Genomic DNA, 24120 nt, shown 5'->3' on the forward strand with positions numbered 1-24120 from the left:
TGGCTGTGAGCATCCACTTCTGTGTTTGCTAGGCCCCGGCATAGCCTCACAAGAGACAGCTATATCAGGGTCCTTTCAGCAAAATCTTCCTAGTGTATGGAATGGTATCAGTGTTTGGAGGCTGATTATGAGATGGATCCCCGGGTATGGCAGTCTCTAGATGGTCCATCCTTTCGTCTCGGCTCCAAACTTTGTCTCTGTAACTCCTTCCATGGGTGTTTTGTTCCCAATTCTAAGAAGGGGCAAAGTGTCCACACTATGGTCTTCGTTCTTTTTGAGTTTCATGTGTTTTGCAAATTGTATCTTGGGTATTTTAAGTTTCTGGGCTAATATCCACTTATCAGTGAGTACATATCATGTGAGTTCTTTTGTGATTGGGTTACCTCACTCAGGATGATGCCCTCCAGGTCCATCCATTTGCCTAGGAATTTCATAAATTCATTTTTTTAATTGCTGAGTAGTACTCCATTGTGTAAATGTACCACATTTTCTGTATCCATTCCTCTGTTGAGGGTCATCTGGGTTCTTTCCAGTTTCTGGCTATTATAAATAAGGCTGCTATGAACATAGTGGAGCATGTGTCTTTCTTACCAGTTGGAACATCTTCTAGATATATGCCCAGGAGAGGTATTGCAGGATCCTCCAGTAGTACTATGTCCAATTTTCTGAGGAGCCACCAGACTGATTTCCAGAGTGGTTGTACAAGCTTGCAATCCCACCAACAATGGAGGAGTGTTCCTCTTTCTCCACATCCTTGCCAGCATCTTCTGTCACCTGAATTTTTTATCTTAGCCATTCTGACTGGTGTGAGGTGGAATCTCAGGGTTGTTTTGATTTGCATTTCCCTGATGATTAAGGATGCCAGCTATTTTTATAATGATTATTAGTGTTAATGGTTTCAAGTAATACACATTGGATCTTTAAAGTGATGTGGTTAGGTCACAGATTTGATGGGCAAACTCAAGAACCAGACTTTGGCAATGGGTAGGACATGGCAGCCACCCAGACAGCATAGAGTTGGGGAGCAGGCTGTGGGTGGGGCCCGTGAGTGATCCATTCTCACCCTAGACTTCAAGGCCATAGAGAGCAGTGGTTATCCAGTTTGTACTTAAAGGCAAAATTTGACTCCTACCAGCTCATAGTAGAGAAATTACTCAATGTAGGACGATGCTTAGGAATCCAGGAAGCCAAGAATTAACAAATGCCTATTATAACAATTATTGAAATTTTATTTCAATATTTGTTGATGAAATCTCCCATCATCCCCCAGTCCTTCTTAATTCCTGTCATTTTAAATGCTTTGTGGTGTGTCTGAATGACTAAAATCCTGAAACTGCACGTGTTCCTTGGGCATCACCTTGCCAATGTAACTGTCTATATTGAGTGGGATGATTTATCCCCTATAGAGGAATGGGTTCTCAGTACAAGCTGGGAAAACATTCCTGTTTAGGATAATTGATGAAATAAAGCACAGATTGGCATGATTGAATTGTGTAGGGTTTTAATAAATCTACACATATGCATTTGGAGGTGCACCTGCCTCTTTTGCAGCTACTGGCATGAGCTACAGTTCCAAGTTTCACTTCAAATATAGGCAGTGATGCTGGGTAGAGTGAACCATAAGATGGCACGGTTGGACAAGGAATGGTTTTTTTTCTACAGATGTGGGAGGTAGAAAACTGTCCAAAGCGTAGGCAGACTGCAAGCAGTGAACCACAATGTGAAGAGGCTGAGGGAGCCACAGAGTGAAGAGGCCAAGGGAGCCAGTTTCTGGAGCCTGTGCCTCTGAGCTTACCACATTGAGGAGAGGGAGGTCACGGGATGTGATGTGGTTGTCTTGACTTACTGAAATATACTTTTCCTTCTCCCCACCAAGATGTGCTAAGTGGGTCTTGAAATTAATTTTGCTCACTATTCTTTACCAAAGAGGGAAGGGAAGTAAGATCTATGATGGGAAAATCCCAAAAGAGATGGAGAATCTCACACTGACAGTTTGATAGTAGAGAAAATAGAAGAACAGGAGGGTTTTTTTCCCACTCTAAAGATGAAAGTAATTCTTAGACTCTCTGCATATGTTTGAAACAGAGGGATGGACCTAAGTTACCATCCTGTTAGAAGTACTATTTACAAATAAAACCTGGAAAATGATAAAGACACAACTTGTTTTAAATGTCAGATGCCTAGAAGCACATGATGGTATTTCAAGGAAATAAACCTAGCAATTCCTATTTAAACTAGCATCATCCCCTAAACCCAATACCTATCTGTGCATGAGCTCACACTGTCCTGGTCCTGGACGCTCATCATACCCTCTCTAGATTGCACTCTCTCTTCTGCCACCTTTATCTGCTTGACTTCTAGACATCCTAAGCTTGTTAACTTTGTGCCTATGGCAATGAGTCAGTTTCAAAACTGGTTTATCTAAAAATCAGAACAAAGTCAACTCCCTCTCAGAGGCAGCAGTGAGTTCAAAGTAATCGCTGAGAGGGTCCAGGCTGCAGTCTATTAGCATGTGGCACCCAAGGAGAACCATCACCGCAAGTCTTGCCTGGCACTTTCCAACATTCCTCCCACAGGACTTTTGTGAGGTCTGATTACTTTAAAACAGCCTTCTGTATAGTGCACATAAAGTACTTAAGATGGGCATCACATGCTCAGTGCACATTAGTGATCCAAATAACAATCTCTGGTGCTGGAGAGACAGATCAGCCATTAAGAGCACTAGCTGCTCTTCCAGAGGACTCAGATTTGATTCTCAGCACCCACAAGGTAGCTCGCAACCACCTGTCACTCCACTCCCAGAGAATCTGACACCCTCTTCTTGCCTCCTTGGGCTCCAGGCATACAGCGGTTCCCAGGCAAAATATCACCCATATACATCAAAATAATAATTCAAAATATTAGTGTTTATTATTATTACTTAATCCAAGATGTGCATGCAGTAAATGCTCATTTTTGTGGATGAATAATTAATGATTTATCACTCGGGACAGATATGAGAACTTCATTCTTCATTGTCACTTGTCAAGAAACTGGAACACATATATAGAAGGATTTTTAAAAAGATATAATTTTATTGTTTTCAGGTCTGAATTAGATATATTAACTGACAATGTATTCCTCTGACAAAACAATTGATATATGATGTTTATTTTTCATGTGTTCAGTGTTAAAAATATTTGAATTAGCCAAGCACAGCAGTACATGCCTTTCATCTCAGCACTTAGGAAGCAGATGCAGATGTATCTCTGTCGTTCAAAGCCATCCTGGTCTACACAGCCATCCTGCTCTACACAGCAAGTTCTAGGACAGCCAGGCCTATATACAGAAACCATGTCTTAAAACGAAACAGAGCAATTGTAGTAATGTTTTACTAAAGTGATAATTCCTTCCATGTAAGTCTAAAACTTCATCTCTAACTTAGTATCTAATTTTGGAGAGATAAGTTTGGAAGAAATATAGAAGCTCAGCTTCATCTTTGGCCTTTGAAATAGTTATTTTTGTTGATAACATTTGGTCAGGACAGAATGGCCTTTTTCTGGGTAAGACTCTGAGTCAAAGGCTCAAAGAATACACAGAAGAAAAATTGGTCCACCTGCTCCCTTTGTGTCTCTAATTTAGTTAGTGAGAGTCACAGGTGGGTAAACCTTTGGAAGAAGATTATTTGAAAACTATTTGAAACTTTCATATTTCAAAAAATGTATTTGTGGCAAACTTGTAGCCACAAACACTGACAGACTTGGGCCAGTTCCTATTAAAACAGCACAGCAGCCATGAGAATTTAACCAAGCTGACCCAGGGTCCAGGACCATACTGCATCATGAGTAGAACAGCAGCTGTAGCGTCCCCAGCTAGGAGTCTGTTAGGTGATGTAGTTACCTAGTGGTGTGTGTGTGTGTGCGTGTGTGTGCGTGTGTGCATGTGTTGTCTGCATGTGCACTGCAGATGTTCGTGGTGTTTGCAGAAGTCAGAAGATGTCTAGTAAGATTACACACACACACACACACACACACACACATGTCAAGAACAATGTACTAATGTACATGGTGTAATATTTACACCAGAGAAAGCATTTCAGTTTCCTCAGAGGCTTATCATGACTCTTTACTGTTTGTTAATATTTTTAGCTTCTTTATGACACACAGTTGGGTCTCATTACCTGGTCACTGCACTGTGCAACAGAACCCTGAAGCTTACTTCTCCTGTGTGGCTGGAACTGTGACCTGGCTACACTTACTGCACGCTTCCTTCAGCCCCACTCTCCCGGCTTCCAGGGACAAGCATTGTGCTGTCCGTGTCTGGGATGACTGTTTACAATGTGCTCGAGGAGCTTTTCATCCAACACACCACCTTCCAGCTCCACCCAGTTTGTTGCAATGACAGAATGCCACTCCTTTTGATGGCTGAATAGTGTTCTGTGGTGCATAGGTACCACATTCTTTTTACTCATCCCTTGCTTTATGGGCACTTACTTTGCCTCTATACTTGCAGCACAGTATTCATTACTTAGTTTATGGGCACAACACTGTCTCTCTCTCTCTCTCTCTCTCTCTCTTTTTTTTTCTGAGACAGGGTTTCTCTGTATAGCCCTGGCTGTCCTGGAACTCACTCTGTAGACCAGGCTGGCCCCGAACTCAGAAATCCGCCTGCCTCTGCCTCCCGAGTGCTGGGATTAAAGGTGTTCGCCACCACCGCCCGCCCTGTCTCTATTTCTTAGGGTACTGTATTAGTTCATCAGTTTATGGACATTGCCTCTATTTCTTGGGGGCACTGTGAATGGTGTTGCAATAGACATAGTGATACCAACATCTTATCAACATACTATCTTGGTTTTCTTTGAACATCTGGCCAGGAGTGAGATGCTGGGGTGGAATAATAGTTCTATATTTAATTTAATAATTATTTTTAAAGATACTTATTTTCTGTGCATGGATGCTTTTCCTACATGTATATCAATACACCACATATATGCCTGGTGCCCATGGGGATCAAAAGAGGCCATTGGATTCCCTAGACCTGAAGTTAAAATCAGCTATAAGTCACAGTGTTGGTCTGAGAGCTGAGCCCTGTCCTCTGCGAAGCAATGTCTTCTCAGCTGCCATCGCTCAGTGAGCCATCTCTCCACACTTTAACTTTTCACAACAAAGCTTCCTATTATTTTTATAGCTACTGTGCTAACTTACCAAAGGCCAAAGTATGCTGGCATCAAGTTTCTCCAGGTTCTAATCCATGTTTCTTGTCTTTTGTTCTTTTGGTTTCCATTTATCTGGTTATTAGTGCAGAGCATTTTTCTTTTTTTTTTTCTTCTTTTTTATTTTTAATTATTTTTATTAGATATTTTCTTTATTTACATTTCAAATGTTATCCTCCTTTCCTAGTTTCCCCTCCAAAAATCTCCATCCCCTCCTCCCCTGCTCCCCAACTCACCCATACCCGTTCTCAGTCCTGGCACTCCCCTATACTGGGGCATAGAACCTTTACATGTCTTAGGGCCTCTCCTCACATTGATGATTGACTAGGCCATCCTCTGCTACATATACAACTAGAAGCACAAGTCCCACCATGTGTTTCCTTTGATTGGTAGTTTAGTTCCAAGGAGCTTTGGGGGGGGGGTACTGGTTAGTTCATATTGATGTTCCTCCTATGGGGCTTCAGACTCCTTCAGCTCCTTGGGTACTTTCTCTAGCTCCTTCATTGGGGACCTTGTGCTCTGTCCAATGGATGACTATGAGCATCCGCTTCTGTATTTGCCAGGCAATGGCAGAGGCCCTCAGGAGACAGCTATATCAGGCTCCTGTCAGCAGGCTCTTGTTGGCATCTGCCATAGTGTCTGGGTTTGGTGGTTGCTTATGGGATGTATCCCCAAGTGGGGCAGTCTCTAGATGGTTATTCCTTCACTCTGCTCCGAACTTTGTCTCTGAAACTCCTTCCATGGGTATTTTATTCCCCCTTCTAAGAAGGATTCTAAGCTTCTGGGCAAATATCCACTTATCAGTGAGTGCATATCATGTGTGTTCTTTTTTGATTGGGTTACCTCACTCAAGATGATATCCTCCAGATCCACCCATTTTCTAAGAATTTCATAAATTCATTGTTTTTAATGGCTGAGTAGTACTGCATTGGGTAAATGTACCACATTTTCTGTATCCATTCCTCTGTTGAGGGACATCTGGGTTCTTTCCAGCTTCTGGCTATTATAAATAGGGCTGCTATGAACATAGTGGAGCATGAGTCCTTATTACATGTTGGAGCGTCTTCTGGATATATGCCCAGGAGAGGAATTGCTGGATCTTCTGGTAGTACTATGTCCAATTTTCTGAGGAACTGACAGACTGATTTCTAGAGTGATTGTACCAGCTTACAGTCTCACCAACAATGGAGGAATGTTCCTCTTTCTCCACATCCTTGCCAGCATCTGCTGTCACCTGAATTTTTGATCTTAGCCATTCTGACTGGTGTGAGGTGGAATCTCAGGGTTGTTTTGATTTGCATTTCCCTGATGATTAAGGATGTTGAACATTTTTTAGGTGTTTCTCAGTCATTCAGTATTCCTCAGTTGAGAATTCTTTGTTTAGCTCTATACCCCATTTTTAATAGGGCTACTCGGTTTTCTGGAGTCCAACTTCTTGAGTTCTTTATATATATTGGATATTATAACCCTATCAGATTTAGGATTGGTAAAGATCTTTTCCCAATCTGTTGGTTGCCTTTTGGTCTTATTGACAGTGTCCTTTGCCTTACAAAAGCTTTGCAATTTTTTGAGGTCCCATTTGTCGATTCTTGATCTTACAGCACAAGCCATTGCTGTTCTATTCAGGAATTTTTCCCCTGTGCCCATATCTTCAAGGCTTTTCCCCACTTTCTCCTCTATAAGTTTCAGTGTCTGTGGTTTTATGTGGAGTTCTTTGATCCACTTAGATTTGAGCTTTGTACAAGGAGATAAGAATGGATCAATTCGCATTCTTCTATATGCTAACCACCAGTTGAACCAGCACCATTTGTTGAAGATGCTGTCTTCTTTCCACTGGATGGTTTCAGCTCCTTTGTCAAAGATCTAGTGACCATAGATGTGTGGGTTCATTTCTGGGTCTTCAGTTCTGTTCCATTGATCTACCTGTCTGTCACTGTACCAGTACTATGCCATTTTTATCACAATTGCTCTGTAATACAGCTTTAGGTCAGACATGGTCATTCCACCAGAGGTTCTTTTATCCTTGAGAAGAGTTTTTGCTATCCTAGGTTTTTTGTTATTCCAGATGAATTTGCAGATTGCCTTTTCTAATTCGTTGAAGAATTGAGTTGGAATTTTGATGGGGATTGCATTGAATCTGTAGATTGCTTTTGGCAAGACAGTCATTTTTACGATATTAATCCTGCCAGTCCATGAGCATGGGAGATCTTTCCATCTTCTGAGATCTTCTTCGATTTCTTTCTTTAGAGATTTGAAGTTCTTATCATACAGATCTTTCACTTCCTTAGTTAGAGTCACACCAAGGTATTTTATATTATTTGTGACTATTGTGAAGGGTTTTTTCATGTACATGTTGACCATTATGTCTTCATTCGAGAAGGATTTCCTTTGGTTGGCTGGTTTCTAATTGAGTTATTGTTTGCTTTGCCATTTGAACTTATATGACTTATATCTCTTTTGAGGGTATTTTTTTCTGCTAATTATTGTTAAATCGATGTTTCTGTTAGGATTTGGTCACTGGTACTCCACTTCATTACTTAAAAACACTGTTAATTTGCTATTTAAGAGTACCCATAACAGAAGCAGTCTTTGATAGTAAGCCATATTTTTTGTAACTAGTTATTATAATTTTGTTATTTTATAACATTTGCTGCATACACAAGTACACAGAGACACATGTACATATATACTCACATATGCACGCACATACACATATGCATACATACATGCATACATGTACACATATAGACATATGTACACATATACCTACATAAACCCATAAAATACATACACAGATACACACATAAACACAAATGTAAGCTTACACATACAGAATACATATGCACAGATAAATACACATGTGCCATACATATTTATGTATATATACATGTATATGCTTACACACACACACAAACACACATAATTACTAGCATGTTAGAGACAACTACTACTCACACACTGGTAAAATTCCATTGTTAAATTCTGAGATGCTTGTACAGCTCTTGCTATTAATAAGTTACTTGAGACTTGTTATATTGACATTATTTACCCCATGAATATCAACAAGTGCCACAAATCAATGCTGTTCCTTTTATTCATTTGAAGAGGCAGTTACTCAACACTTATAAGTCTGCATGTGCTTTCTGTATTTATTGTAATAGAATAAAGCGCTATTATCTTGGAAGACAGTGTTTGCTCTGAAGTTGCCAGGTGAAAAAGGTAATCGAATTCATTCTTTATCCTTCTGCATTTTCAGGCATACGGAAAGACCGCCGAGGAGGGAGAATGTTGAAGCACAAGCGTCAGAGAGATGACTTGGAAGGCCGAAATGAAATGGGTGCTTCAGGAGACATGAGGGCTGCCAACCTTTGGCCAAGCCCTCTTGTGATTAAGCACACTAAGAAGAATAGCCCTGCCTTGTCCTTGACAGCTGACCAGATGGTCAGTGCCTTGTTGGATGCTGAACCGCCCATGATCTATTCTGAATATGATCCTTCTAGACCCTTCAGTGAAGCCTCAATGATGGGCTTATTGACCAACCTAGCAGATAGGGAGCTGGTTCATATGATCAACTGGGCAAAGAGAGTGCCAGGTAAGGATGCTAAACTCAACTTCTATGTTAAGAGTGAATAACTTTCAACAGTCAGCTGTGGTACTGTGGGGGGAAAGTAGTAGTGTGCTATGGGATTAGGGAGATGGCTGTATTGGGATTTGTCAATTGTCAATATTAACCCGCTGTATTTCTCTTGAAACTAGGAAATAGCCTTTAAAATTAAACTCCCAGCAGACTAAAACCTTGGACATGCTAATTTTGGCCCGTCTTTGCTCAAAACACTTGGATGAACACTTCATTACAACATGCCCATGTGTTCTGTCATCAAATGTCATATATTAAAAGTACTTAATGCTCAGGGATCTATGGAATTGTTTTTATTTCTAATGCTATCCTTCAAAATACCTTTATTGAGAACCAATTTTTCCATAAATAATCTCATCAAATATTGGCCTACACTAAAGGGCCAATAGTTTATTTGTGGAATGCTAACTATTTATTCAGTTTGTTTTCTGCATGGTATGTTCAGAGAAACAGAAATACAGTGGCAGAACAAACACAGATGATATTCCAAGGAGCTTTCAGAAAGTTCCAGAAGCTGAAGTGACACTCTGCTCCTCTTATTGGTCTCTCAAGTGCTGCTTTTATGTCTCTTGACTGTTCTTGTCTAAGGAGAAGGATTCTAGGTATGATGGAAACAAGACTGCCCCATGCCTCAACCAATGGGTTTCATATGCAAAAGGCTGTGCTGAAGCAAGAAGGGGTGGAGTCTGTTTTCTGGCTTATGGATTAAATCAATGGGGGTATAAATATAGAGCTTTTTCTCCTTGGGCTTCAATAGATCTGAAGCTATTTTCTGTAACACATGGGATATTTTATCTCATTTCATAAAACTAAAGTGTGAGTGGCCTTTGGGGCCTTGATTTCCAGAGTCACTAAGAGAGCCTGAGTTAATGTGGATCTCCCCTTGGGGAATCTTAATGCATTTGTAGAAATCCACATATAAACACGCTGTCCTTTGAGTAGGTGGAAGCAGTAAAATGAGCCAAACTTATTATAGGGCATCCATCTAGGTGGTGTGGGTAGGAGAGATTGGAGTATATAAAAAGTAGGATGGATAGAAATATTTAAGTTTGAGGATAGTTCTATTGGGGAAAATTCTTGAGATGGTTCTATTGGCCATCTGAAGAACTGAAAATTTTATTGAGTGCCTAGATATTTTAGCATTGTTTTGTGAGACAGATACAAATACCCCAGGATTGGAATTATGTGAGGTTATACATTTTTCCTTGAATTATGTTTGTTTTTATACTTTGAGAGGAAAGAAAAGAAAGAACCAGTTCGTGGTTACAGTTGTTTTTATAATTCTGTAAACTTATCCCTTATGAGACCCTGAAAATACTATTTCCAGACCTGAACTATGGATATATGCTGAACCCAAGCACATAGTTTCCATGTTTATTTGTAAAGTCACATCTCCACATTTTACGATTGATATTTTGTTGTTATTATTGTTGTTTTATGTCGGGGCACTTGCTGGGTAGTCCAGGCAGGCATTGAACTTATCTTCCTGCTTCAGCCTGAATAAGCTGAAATATATTACTCAGTGATGGGAGATTCATGAAAATAACCTTAATTCAGAATTAAAATATAAGTCAAGGCTAAAAAGATACTGTGTCCAAGTTTAGCTATTCCATTGTTAAACTCAGAATTAGACAAGTGTGCTAATAAAATATCTAGGAAAACTACTCTTAAATTTCTTTATGCTAATTCACAGGGCCTAGCATCTTTGGGTTAAACTATATTTTGTTAATTGGTCCCTTAGAAAAAATTATAGAAACATAATGCAATTATGTATAGTCACGTGCCCTGTAACAACATTTTGCATTGCAACAGCTCTTGTCAATGGTGTTAGTTAGGTCTGTATGTTCTATGGGTTAAGGTGAGGGCAGGTGTCATTGATGGTGGGTCTGAATGTTATATGGAGTGGAGGCAGGGCTCATTGGTGGTGGGTCTGTGTGTTATATGGGTTAGTTTGTAGAGACTAACAGATCCACCCAGGCATGCGTTTCTCTGATGTGTCTCTGTCATGAAGTGACATGAAGACATGCATTTCTGTCTGTCTGTCCTTGAATATCGACTCTGTTTGTCTCTGTCTCTCTGTCTCTGTCAGTCAATCAGTCTGTCTCCCTGTCTGTTTTTTCTCTCTCTTTGTGTCTCTGTGTCTCTGTCTCTGTGTCTCTGTGTCTCTGTCTCTGTTTCTGTCTCTCTCTCTGTCTCTCTGTCTCTCTGTCTCTCTGTCTCTCTCTGTCTCTCTCTCTCTCTCTCTGTCTCTCTCTCTGTCTGTGTGTGTGTGTGTGTGTGTGTGTATACTATTAAAATGCAGCTATTGTAAGTCCAAAGCCTACTTGTCTGGGGGAAACCGAATGAAAATAGCCATTGATTTAAAAAGAATGAAAAGAAAAAAAAGAGCAGACCAAAGGCCTTCGGGAGGGACTCTGAAGATGACTGTTGAAGTTTGCAGTGAAAATTGTATTTCCAAAAGGTTTTATATACCCAAATACCTCTGTCATTTAAAAAGATAGTTCACACTGAAGAGCCGTTTAGGCAATGTCACATTTATGAGGTGATAATTTAGGGATAGTAATGGCAATTTCAAAAAGGGAAAGAGAAACATGGCTAGGAAGAACAATAGCAATGGAACCAGCAATGTGATTTGGATGTGAAAGAGGCCAGAGGAGAATTTAGGGAGGGCTTGGAGGGAGGAAACAAATGTTGGGGAAAATGATGTAACTGCATTGTGCTCTCCAAAGAAATAATTAAACAAATATACACAACAGGAGATAAACAAAACATTTCAATAAAGAAGTCAGAAGGCAAAAACATAACTGTCACTGTAGCAGTGTGAATAGACTTCAGGTTAGATGGTAAATTTTTAATAAACATTTTAATAAATATTTAATAAACATAAATATTTTGGGTTCTTTAATGTTTTTTCCCCCAATAGATTATTAGCATTCTCAAGCTTTGCTGAATAAAACTGGATTTTCTTTTGTCTTACCCTCTGGCCCCATCTTCTGACTTGATATGTGGGGAGTGAGAGATGAGGACCAGTAGATAAGAGGCAGGCATGGTTGTCAATTCTAATGCACAAGGGACTTAGAAAGGAGGACTATAAAGGATTAGTGCTTTCCTCACCATGTCTCAAGAGCAGCTGTGAGAAAAGCAATGATTTCTAGCTTTCCAGTTCTGCAGAAGACTTTAAAACATATTTTTATTGTTTTGACATTTAAATAGGGTGATATTGCTGAGATGAAAGGATGGTCCATGTAGAGACTTCCATATCCAGGGATCCACCCCATAATCAGCATCCAAACGCTGACACCATTGCATACACTAGCAAGATTTTATCGAAAGTACCCAGATGTAGCTGTCTCTTGTGAGACTATGCCGGGGCCTAGCAAACACAGAAGTGGATGCTCACAGTCAGCTAATGGATGGATCACAGGGCTCCCAATGGAGGAGCTAGAGAAAGTACCCAAGGAGCTAAAGGGATCTGCAACCCTATAGGCTGAACAACATTATGAACTAACCAGTACCCCGGAGCTCTTGACTCTAGCTGCATATGTATCAAAAGATGGCCTAGTCGGCCATCACTGGAAAGAGAGGCCCATTGGACACGCAAACTTTATATGCCCCAGTACAGGGGAACACCAGGGCCAAAAAGAGAGAGTGGGTGGGTAGGGGATTGGGGGTGGGTGGGTATGGGGGACTTTTGGTATAGCATTGGAAATATAAATGAGCTAAATACCTAATAAAAAATGAAAAAAAAAAAACAAAAAACAAAAAAAATAAATAGGGTGATATTATTTTCTCTACCCTTTCCTCCTTCTAACCCCTTTTATTTGAAATTCATAGCCTTTTTATTTTTTAATTGCTCTTAAATCTATCTATCTATCTATCTATCTATCTATCTATCTATCTATCTATCTATCTATCTATCTATCTATCTACCTATCTATCTATCTATCTATCTTCTTCATCATCATGATCATCTACATCTCTATCATCTACCTACCTACCTGACTATCTACCTACCTACCTACCTACCTACCTACCTACCTACCTACCTACCTATTTACACCTAAATATATAAACACAACCTTTTCAACCTCTATAATGTTATTTATAGATATATGACTTCAGGGCTGACCACTTGGTATTGGATAAACAATTGGGGAGCTATATCCAGGGAAGACTATTTCTTTGGCTCTCAGCATTCCTTAATTGCCTATAGTTCTTAGTCTAGGGTGGAAACCTTGTGACTAACATTTCCCTCTTCCATGTTAGCATGTCGATTGGTCTCTTGTTGTTGTTGTTGTTGAGGTCTTGTTTAGGCAGTCATGTTGATGAGATTTTCTGGGTAGTTTCTCTGTCATTTCCAGGAGACTCAATTTCACAACAGACTTGTGCTTCCTCTTTCCATCAGCATGCATCCCATTTTTCCAGAGCCCTAGGTTCAGGAATTGTGTTGTAGAAGCATCAGTTGGGGCTGGGCACCACAGCAGTCACTTGTTCTTTGTATTTTGATTGGTTGTGCCTTTCTGTAATGGTCTCCATCTGTTGCAAAGAGAAATCTCTTTGATAAGGGGTAAGATGGCTACACTTCTCTGTGAATATAAATACAAATATTTAGAAGGCAGTTACGAATTACATACGACTAGAAAAGTGGTGGTAGCAGGACCTCCTCCAATTGGCCAGATTTTTAATACCAGGCATGGTTTCCTTCTTGTTGAGGGGGTCTTAAATCCAAGCAGAGAGCTATTGGTTACCACCAAGATATTCATGCCACCAGATATGTAGTGTTGTTATTGTGCCATGCTGGTGATTGCTGTGATCCATAGGTGTCATAGCTCATTAGGACGACTGATGCTCCCTCTTTGGAAGCTTGCACGGTGCTTCTGTTTCCGTGAAAGCTTTGCTTCAGGGAGGAGGCTTCAGTTCAGATGCAGCTTGGATGCTTTGGATCCTGTGTCTGAAGCACAGGTGATGTCAGCAATAGGTGCTTAACTTTCCATTTCTGAGAGGCGACCAGGGACAATGGCAATAGCCTATAATGTTTTGTGAGTCTCTCAGACTCCCCTGACCAAAACTATAAAGGGGGTTTCTTATGCCTGATAGATAGACCACTAGTATTGTGAGCCTATATAGGAAATTTTCACTTAAAGAATGTATGTATGTATATATATATATATATATATATATATATATATATATATATATATATACAGACTTAGCTTACTTTACTCAATTTTAGGTAAATAAGTAATAGATTCCTTAGACTTTTCAGACGTCCTTACTGTTGGTTTCCTCTCTTCTGCCTCCTTTTAATCCTGCTGTTAAAGCTCTTCCTTTCCCCTACTTCTCCTTTCAAGTCACTCGTATCCTGCTCTTTCTAACTCCCTATCCACAACTCACCTTGACTCTATTATCCCTTTTTGCTTTCCTGGTTTCTATAATTATACGCTCACCCCTGAAGATCAGGACCTAGGAGCCATTGACAAGAAACTGAGCACACAATAAGAAGACTTAAAAACCACAGGGTGTTTCTGAACTTTTTTTTTTTTTAATATTGGTTATTTTATTCATTTACATTGTAAATGTTATACCTTTTCCAAGTTTCCCCTCCTCAACCCCTCTATCCCATCCCCTCCCTCCTGCTTCTATGAGGATGCTTCCCCACTCACACACCCACTCCGGCCTCAGCACCTTAGTATTCCCCTACACTAGGGCATCAAGCCTGTACAAGACCAAGGGTCTCCCCTCCCATTGGTGCCAGATAAGGCCATCCTCAACTATGTATGTAACCAGAGCCATGGGTCCCTCCACGTGTACTCTTTGGTTGGTGATTTAGTCCCTGGGAACTCTGGCCGGGGGTCTGGTCAGTTTATATTGTTGTTCTTCCTATGGGGTTGCAAACCCCTTCAGCTCCTTCAGTCCTTCCCCTAACTCCTCCATTGGGGTCCCTGTGCTCAGTCTGATGGTTGGTTGCAAGCATCTGCATCTGTATCAGTAAGGCTGTGGCAGAGACTCCCAGGAGACAACTATATCAGGCTCCTGTCAGCAAGCACTTCTTGGTATCAGCAATAGTGTCTGGGTTCGGTGTCTGCAGATGAGATGGATGCCCAGGAGGGGCAGTCTCTGGATGACCTTTCCTTCAGTCTTTGCTCCACTCTTTGTTCCTGCATTTCCTTTAGACAGGAGCAATTCTGGGTTAAAATTTTTGAGAAGGGTGAGTGGCCCTTTGCACCTTAATGTTTGGTTGTAGAGGCTTGCTCTTCATTGTGTGCACTATAATTCTTTAATATTTAACAGCAATTTTCTTGTTTACCTATGGAAGAAGGTTTACTTTAATTTTTTTATTTTTACTTATTCTTTGAAGACTTCATGCATGCATATATTAATCTGGAATATATCCATCACTCACTACCCTTCAAACTCTTGCCAGGACCCCCACATACTTCCTTCCCAATTTCATGTTCACCTTTTATAGTAAATTGATTAATTATTGCTCTTACACCTGCTTCCCACTTGTTTCTTTCTTGCCCTCTTGGGCTCTTTCCTTCCATTTTTCCTTCTCCCCTCTCTCCAAGTGGTCATGACCTGACTCTACGCCCCTCCCCTCCCCTCCTCTTCTTTCCCCTTCCCCTGTCCCCTCCCCTTCTCTCTCTCTTTCTGCCTTTCTTTCTCTCTCTCTCTCCCCCCTCCCTCTCCCTCTCTCTCTCCCTCTCTTTCTGCCTTTCTCTGCCTCTACTACCCTCTTAACTCCCCTCCTCATGCCCTGAAAAAAAAAAAACTCTATTCTATACTAAAAAAATGATTAATTATTTTAAGCCACTGAGCTCATTAGTGTAGCTCATATGCAAATGGTTATGAGGTCTTACTTATTAACACATGAGGAACTGACCAGCGACCATAATCTTTAAAGAAAAATGACTCTTCCTTTTGTAGCAGCTTTCAACTATCAATAGGACCTCAGCTAGAGTTGGGTCTTTGGGAGCACACTTTCCAATCTATACTAAAATGTTAAACTGCCTTGATCTCATAAGTAAAGATGTTGTGAGGTCATGCATGCCACAGCCATGCCACTTTGACTTATAAGTTAAACCCTTCCCAAACTTTATTGGAACATTTGCATCAAAACCAATTTAGTTGCTAAAATTTTTCTCTAGTTTCGCATATTGAATGATGACTTCGATAGATATATGTGCTCCTAATGACTGGCGTGAGAAGTCTGGTGGTGTTGATTATTAATCATAGGCTTAAGGGATGGCTCAGAAAAGGGGAGGGAGGGAAAATATGGCTTGAAGTTTGAGCTCATGAAGACTTGCTGCCTTAGCTACTCTCTTTCGTGAAGTGGCAAACTCCTGACTTTCCCCCTGGGTTCTCCCTGTGAAAATAGGTATCAATTTTCCCTTTTAGAGCATCCCCATGCCATATCATTTTGCTTTGGTTTCCTTCTTGCTCACCTTTGGACCTTCTCTTTTATGAATATGTCTGCTTTAAGTCCCATGTACTTAAAGCACTTAAGTTCATCAGGTTCTGGGTCATCTCCAAGAGAGGATGGTTGTCTAGGCCATCCCATAGCTCAGGACTTCTTGTTCTCAAGTATCTCCAGGAACCTAGCGATCAGTATCCAAGTCCTAATGTTCGCCCTTGTCATTCACACAGTGGTGAAGAGAAGTCTAGAGACACACGAATAGATGGGCAGATGAAGGTTACCTTGGCAACCTTCTCATTTGAAGAAGTCTGAGCCCTGTCAAACTCTCAGTTGACCTCTAAATAGGACTGGGACGAGCTCCAGGGCTGGGACGATCCTCTTCACACCTCCCTTCATTGTCTACCTGATACTGTACCATTTACATGGCAGCCATGGCACCTACCACAGTGAGACCCAGTTTCCACCCTTTCTTATTGAAAGGAGTAGAGTGATTTGAGGAGTGTACAGACATGAGCCCTGAGAATCCTGTGAGGTGTTGGTTGTCTATCCATAGATGAGGTGTACTGTAAATAGAGGTGTGCAAGGACAAGGGGGAAGGGAGAGGGCTCAGTATCACTGTCCTGGGATCAGGAGTGAACAGCGTTTTCTATTCTAGGAGGTTCCTGTGCACTCCAGGAATGTGGCAAAATGCCTCAGTATCTGATTCCCAGTTATAGTCAGACCAGCAGACCCTGCCCTCGGGCTGTTGCAGAATTCTACCACATTAGCAATGGTGTGGTGATGTGACAGAATGTGGCATGAAAGTATGGGTGTCATCCTGGAGAGATGACAGGTGCCATTATTAAGGGCAAGACTTTCTTAGAATTTGGAACTGTTCTATATGAAGATCCTCAGGACTAGGCTAGTATTTGCTCACTATTAGTACAGTACTCTTGGCTGTGGTGCACAGCTATAATCTTGATCAGCTCAACCCAGCTTGCCTGTGAAATTCCAGGCAAAAGTCAAGGAAATCAGCTACTTGACTGATCTTTTATGTACAACTCTCATGCTGACATAGATAGTTCAGGACCAGATATATGAAGCCTCTGAAAGTGCCTTTCTCATGTTGCGCGTGTTCTCATCTGAAGTCATAGAAAATAAATATCTGTGTACCACGGAGGAGGTTCTGAGTGTCCCTGGCCACACTTCAGGGACTGTTGTTTGCAGCATTGCCATTTCCAAAGAGGATGTGCATTATCTAACCATTCAAGTGCTTAAGCAAATGTTACTCCTAAATTGTGTTGAACTGTATTTTCTCAAAAACACATATTAAAGGCCTAGCTCCTCACATCTCAGGCTGTGATCTTACCGAGAAGAAGAAAATAAGATCTATTCAAAGCCCCCCCCCCCCACGCACACACACACTCACTCACCATATATCATATATATATATATGTACATATAAAACATATATCCTATATATATCATATCTGAATGTGCCAGAAAGGAGAACATAGATCACTAAGCATAATGGATTTAAATTTTACCCCAATCCATTGTATTATAATCTTAACTTTATTACACTAGCAAACACTTTTTCAAAATTAGGTTCAGGTGGACATTAAGGTGGAAAAACAATCAATAGAAACTTGGCATTAAGACTTTATTATCATACGTTTAAAATCTCTGAGGAAATAGATAATAGTATCTATTTTAAGCTTCCTAGAGCTTAAAATGTAGAGCTAAATGATGCCTTTGAATTCCTAACTCATGGCTGACATGCTGTAGACTAACCTTCAGTAGCCCCTTATGTACTTTCTACTGAACTTGCTCTCTCTATTGAATTTGAGATTCCCTGGGCCCATCCTTCCACCTGCCATCCTTTCTCTGTATATTATATGCATTTATGTTGCTTTCCTTGATCACCTGCATCCAGTTGTCTCTGCCCAAATTCCTTGCTCAATTTTTTTTTACCCTAAAGGAGTATCACACATTCTAGGTTTTTTTTTGTTTTTGTTTTTGTTTTTTTCCAAAACTTCCCATTTTATTACCAGTGTAGCACTAGATTGAGTTTGCCTCCCAGGGCAGCACTGGTTGACCAGATGTACATTCTACAATTATGTCAACTGTTATGTAAAGCCCAAGGATAACTCTTTATTGCTTTCTTATTTCCTTCATGGTAGATTTGTTTATTGCTGGATAGTTCATTTATTAAATAAACATTACAGAAAGCCATTTTTTTTTAGACCATGTTCCCTCAGATGAAGACTCAAAAATCAAGACAGAGTCACTTACTATGAAAGACAAAGCAAAACCAAGTTGTTAATCTGGGAGTCTAAGTAATGAGGAGAAAAAGAAATAATATGAAAATAATCTCCTTTCCATTGATGTGCCACCAATACCCCTTGGATTGAGTGTTTACACCTCAGGCCGGATTGTAGCTTACTTAGTAGAATGACTGTCTAGTGTGCATGAAGCCCTAGGTTCATTCCCCAGCACAGTATAAACTGGGTGTGGTTGTGTACCCCTGTAATCACAGCCTTGGTGTAGTAGAGACAGGAGGATCAGATACTCTGGGTCATCCTGATCTTAGAGGTTGAGGTCAGCCTGGCCTACATAAAACCTTCTCTTAAAACACTGTTGCTATAAGTGGTTGCATCATTTAATTCTTACAATAAGTAAAACTGAAATCATCGAATGCTAACCAATCATGTATTTTTCGGTCTCCTTGACTAACCTTGAAGTGAATAAACCATTTTTTATTTCATGATTTCTTCAGCCTGTGTCTATCCACAAAGCCCATCTCTTCTTCTTGGTCCATTGTACCATATCCCATTTCATCAGATGAATCACTGACCTGATTGTAGAATAGCAAAATAATGTCCCTTAAGAACTCCACACTGGTTGTTGTCATTTTGTGTTCTGACAATTCTGTAGTTGAAATTCTTCTTTCAACTGAAAGATGCTGTTTTTTTGGCCACCTGAATTTAATTTGTTTAAGCCACTACCTTGCTTTTAGAAACTATATATATTGGCTAGTGAGGTGACTCAGCAGGTAAAGGTACTTGTTGCCAAGCTTGGTGAACTGAGTTTGGTCTCTTTAATGAACATAGTGGAAGGAGAGAACTGATCCTGCCTGTTGTCCTCTGACCTCCGCATTTTGTGTTATGGTATGCCTGTGCACACAAGTGTGTGCCTGCAAACATACACACACACACACACACACACACTTCAATAAATAAAAAAATGTAAAGAGAGATTAAATGACTGTGCAAATCTTTGATATCCAATTAGTCAAATTGTAATATAAAGATATCTTCTAATTAAATAAAACGGTCAGAAACTCATTTAGAATAAGTATTCCTGGAACAAAACAAATGTTTCCTTTTGGATTAAAATATCTTTCTTGACAAGCAGGTGTTTTTAACGAGATGACAATTTGCCGCTTTCCATGTTTCTAGAGGGTTGAGTAGCTTTCTGGGATGACTGGTCTAGGTTTGGGGGCTTTACCTTTTGTGTGCCTAGATCTCTGGGATCTATTTACTCCCAACTTGGTCTATTAAACTCCAAAGGCCAACTTGTGCACCTTCAGTGTCACCATGGCTGACTGAGTTTGGCTTGAATTTCCCTAATGTGCAAGAAATTTACGCCCCAGTGATGACAGATGTTAGTTTTTGTATTTTTTTTAGGGCTTAACCACTGGTGAATTATAGAAAGGAGAGAATGTCATTATTGGCCCTCAAGACAGCTAAGATAGAGGAAAGATAAGAATCTGTGAGTCCACTAGACAACATCTCTATTGGAGTCTAATTAAAAGAACTTACTATTTCCCAATTCCACCTACTTATAATACTGCAAGCAAAACAACAACAACAACAACAACAACAACAACAACAACAACAGCCTCATCAAAGATACTTAAAGTTTATCTCATACAGGAGTCTACGGTTTGACTTTATGCTTTGTGTTAGGCTCTAGTAGAAACCTGGCTGTTTCCTTTTGGCATACTTCTTACCGTTCTCTGTTCAACCATGCCTAGCTTAAAATTACTCATGCTAAGATTTTTTTTTTCTTACTAAATCCACAGCCTCAAGGAAGTGCTTGGACACTGAAATTGATCGGCAAGCATTAGACTTGGGTGAGATGGAACTTAGATATGTGTTTCTTTCTTTCCCACAGCAGATGGTCGCTCAGGTAAGTCACAGCTGAAAGGTCAAAGTCATTAGGAAAGCAAGGCCGCACTTCCACCCTTGTGGCCATACTGAGGATGAAGAGGTAGAGAGTTTAGTGGTAAAAGTTTTGTTTTTGATTTTTCCTGGCTTGTGGTGTTTGAACTTTGACAGCAGATATCACAGCTTCAGGGGTGTTGATACTGCATCTCACAAGAGTCATGAGCTGCTTGGTATTGACATTCTGTTTTTTTCAGATGGATCATTGACTGTGTTAACTCTTTCTCCTTCCCTAGATCCAGGGAATCTGAGCTTTGCTTCTGTGGCTAACCAAACTCTTCCACACAGTGTGTTCAATTCTAACTCATTCAAATTTGCCTTTTTGTTGGTGTTTGGTATTTGGGGTTGAACTTGGGACCTTGTACATACTGAACACATAGTCTTCCACTGACCCATGTCCCTAGTCCCTGTTCATCTTTGGATGGATACTCCTTTGTGGTATAAGAGAGGTGAATATGTGCAGGTACACATATTTGTTAGTATATATGCACACAAAAGCCAGAAGTCAACCCTGGGATTGTTTGCCAAGAGTTATCCACCTTAATTTTTTCAAGGTTAATTTTTTAATGGTCTATCTCTGGTCTGGAGTGCTGGGATGCCTGAGTGAGCTCCTGTCTCTGATTCCCCAACCAGTACCCACATGGTGCTGGAATTATAAGCATGTACCACCTTACCTGGCTTTCTATGTAAGGGCTGGGAATTGAACTCATAGCCCAGGATTTGGCAGCAAGCACTTCACCTACTGAGCTATCTGCCAAGCCTGAACGGTTACTTCTTTGAGGAACATTTTTCCTGGTGAGCTGATTGTTTGGTGTGTTAAAACCTAAGTGCTGTTTAATAATTCTTGAGGCAAACTCCCTGTGATTTAATTTGAAAAGATCAAATGACCTTGTTATTTCAATCTAGCACTTATCACTCAACCGCATCCAGGAGAGCCCTAACATAATGGCAAAGGGAAGAGAAGTGGGGCTGCTTAAGGAAGGCAAAATCTAATGAAATGGTGGCAGCGCCTTGCTCTGGAGCGAAGCAAGGTTTCCTCTTGTGGTAGCGCATGTATTCATTAGGGCATTATTTTATAAACATAAAATCTAATAAAGAGGTGGACGGTTCCTGTGCTGTAACGAGGGCAGGCATCTGTTCTTGAACAGCTTAAGCTGGCTGTTAAAGTGTAAGTAACTCTACAGGAGCCGAAGGTGAAACCCGGTTCTCCGAATAGTTTTCTACCTTACAGTATTGGCAGCAACATTTCCTTGTAGAACGTTTGTTTGCATTCTTACCATAAAGGGGAAAAAGAAAGTTTTGGATGCAACAAATCACTTTTGAGAAACTTAGTGTTGTTCCTGTCTATTTCGTTTTGCCACATTGTTTATTTGACTTGGTCCGGATGTTTGCCTCTGTTTCCTCAGGCCATTCAAACATAGGAGATCAATAGTTTGAATTGAGAAAGCTCATTTAAGGCCTTCGGCTGTGGGAAGATGCTTTCTGAAGTATGGGTTCAGGTTCTAAATATGTGTTTCTCTCCTCTCATCTATAAGGAATATTTTCCTCAAATGGAATAGAGTGATATTCGATTTTTGTGTGTGGGGGGGAGGGCTTCACTGAACTGGTTAAAAAGGCTTCAAATTGAAGAGACTTCCAGTCACATGGGTATAACTGGGTAAGCCAAATGCTCTACCACTGTCTAATCCATGCCTGTAACACTCATAGTTCCAACCTCAGGCAGTCAAGGTAAGCTGCTCCAGAGTCTGTAACTGCTTTGCCCCACAGGTAGTAACATGGCTTGGAGCAATATTTAGAATGGGTGTGAAAGCGACAGTGGATAAAGTCATTATTGCTCTAGTTTATTTGGACTATTTGCAATGTACTGAACTTAAGAATGTATAATGGAAGACATTTTTCCCCTTTTTTATTATTATTTTTTTAATTAGGTATTTTCTTCATTTACATTTCCAATGCTATCCCAAAAGTCTCCCATACTCCCTCACTCCTCTTCCCCCCCAGCTCCCACTTCTTGGCCCTGGCGTTCCCCTGTACTGAGGCATATAAAGTTTATAAAACCAATGGGCCTCTCTTTCCAGTGATGGCTGACTAGGTCATCTTCTGATACATATGCAGCTAGAGACACAAGCTCGGGGGGTACTGGTTAGTTCATATTGTTATTCCACCTATAGGGTTGCAGACCCCTTTAGCTCCTTGGGTACTTTCTCTAGCTCCTCCATTGGGGGCCCTATGATCCATCCAATAGCTGACTGTGAGCATCCACTTCTGTGTTTGCTAGGCCCCGGCATAGCCTCACAAGAGACAGCTATATCAGGGTCCTTTCAGCAAAATCTTGCTAGTATGTGCAATGGTGTCAGCATTTGGAGGCTGATTATGGGATGGATCCCCAGGTATGGCAGTCTCTAGATGGTCCATCCTTTCGTCTCAGCTCCAATCTTTGTCTCTGTAACTCCTTCCATGGGTGTTTTGTCCCAATTCTAAGAAGGAGCAAGGTGTCCACACTTTCATCTTCGTTCTTCTTGAGTTTCATGTATGGAAGACATTTTAAAAAGTGCATTCAAGAGGCAGATATTGGCACAACAGTGTGGTTGGATGTCTTTAATAGCACTAAACTGAATACTTTCAAGTGGCTAAAACAATAAGGCTGATATTGACATGCTTTAATGTAATGGAAAATGATATTTAATACATATTTATATATGTATAATGCATATGTGTATATATGTATCGAATATGCATTTGAAACAGACATTGATTGCATGGTGTGCTGCATGGTGTGTTAGCTTTCTGTCACTATCAAAATTCCTGAAATAATCAATTCAGAAAGACAAGTTTATTTTGACACCCTGCCTCAAGACCTTTGTTTTCCCTGAGGCTGTGAGTGTGTCAGTTGCACATCACAGGGCAGGGAAGATGCAGTGGAACATAACTGCTCATCTTGTGGACTCAAAGTAGGAGACAAAAAGAGGAAGAGACCAGACCCACACCCTCCTTCTAGCCCATACTCTCAAAGGCCTAGAGACCTCCCATTAAAGACCTCCCACTCATAGACTCACCAACTGTGAAGCTTTGCCACCTTACAGTAGTGCCAATCTAGGATCAAACCTAAGGCACAGGGGCTGCTTAGAGACTACACACACACACACACACACACACACACACACACACACACACACACACACACACTCATCTCTATGGATGTATATGTGTATGTGGTGTTCATGTGTGCTTTGCATGTAGAGACCACATGTCAGCATTAGATGTCTTCTATTGATTTTATTATGGACTTTATTAAAGGTCCAACCGAGTCATGCCATTATAAATTTCACCTCTCCTGTGCTGACCATTACTGGGTATGTTATTATAAACCTTCTTTTGTCTACGCTGTCCATTATAATAACTAGAATCACCTTGTCTCCGGCGATTCAATGCTGCCACCTGGCCCTTGTTACCTCGGAATCCAACTAAACCCAGTGAATTTAATTCATCTAATTGAGCAGAAGCATCTCCAATGCTAAGATCTGGCACTAGGAAAAGGGAAAGAACAAAACCCTTCAAATGTGCTGGTGCCCCTCTCACCAATTTGCGTCTTATAGAGCTAGTGAAAGGCATATCTTCTGGACCTTCCCATTGTGGACAATTATGCTTTACACAATATATCCACTCT

The 24120-nt window shown here is 40.6% G+C and overlaps 1 protein-coding gene across 12 annotated transcripts in view; it reads left to right on the forward strand.

The window, feature by feature from the left end:
• Esr1 (estrogen receptor 1 (alpha)) overlaps positions 1-24120 on the forward strand; it is a 393645-nt gene that overhangs the window by 236422 nt on the left and 133103 nt on the right. For 11 of the 12 annotated variants that reach the window (NR_126357.1, NM_001302532.1, NM_007956.5 and 8 more), the window contains one exon: positions 8448-8783. Coding sequence is in view for 11 of the 12 variants with exons in the window: in NM_001302532.1 (NP_001289461.1) it covers positions 8448-8783 (336 nt within the window). In the remaining variant the exon portion in view is untranslated. Of the gene's footprint in view, positions 1-8447; positions 8969-24120 lie in introns of those variants that run through there. The other variant, XM_017313797.1, reaches the window with a different exon arrangement.

The sequence above is a fragment of the Mus musculus genome, chromosome 10 (assembly GCF_000001635.26).
Source record: "Mus musculus strain C57BL/6J chromosome 10, GRCm38.p6 C57BL/6J".
NCBI lineage: Eukaryota > Metazoa > Chordata > Mammalia > Rodentia > Muridae > Mus > Mus musculus.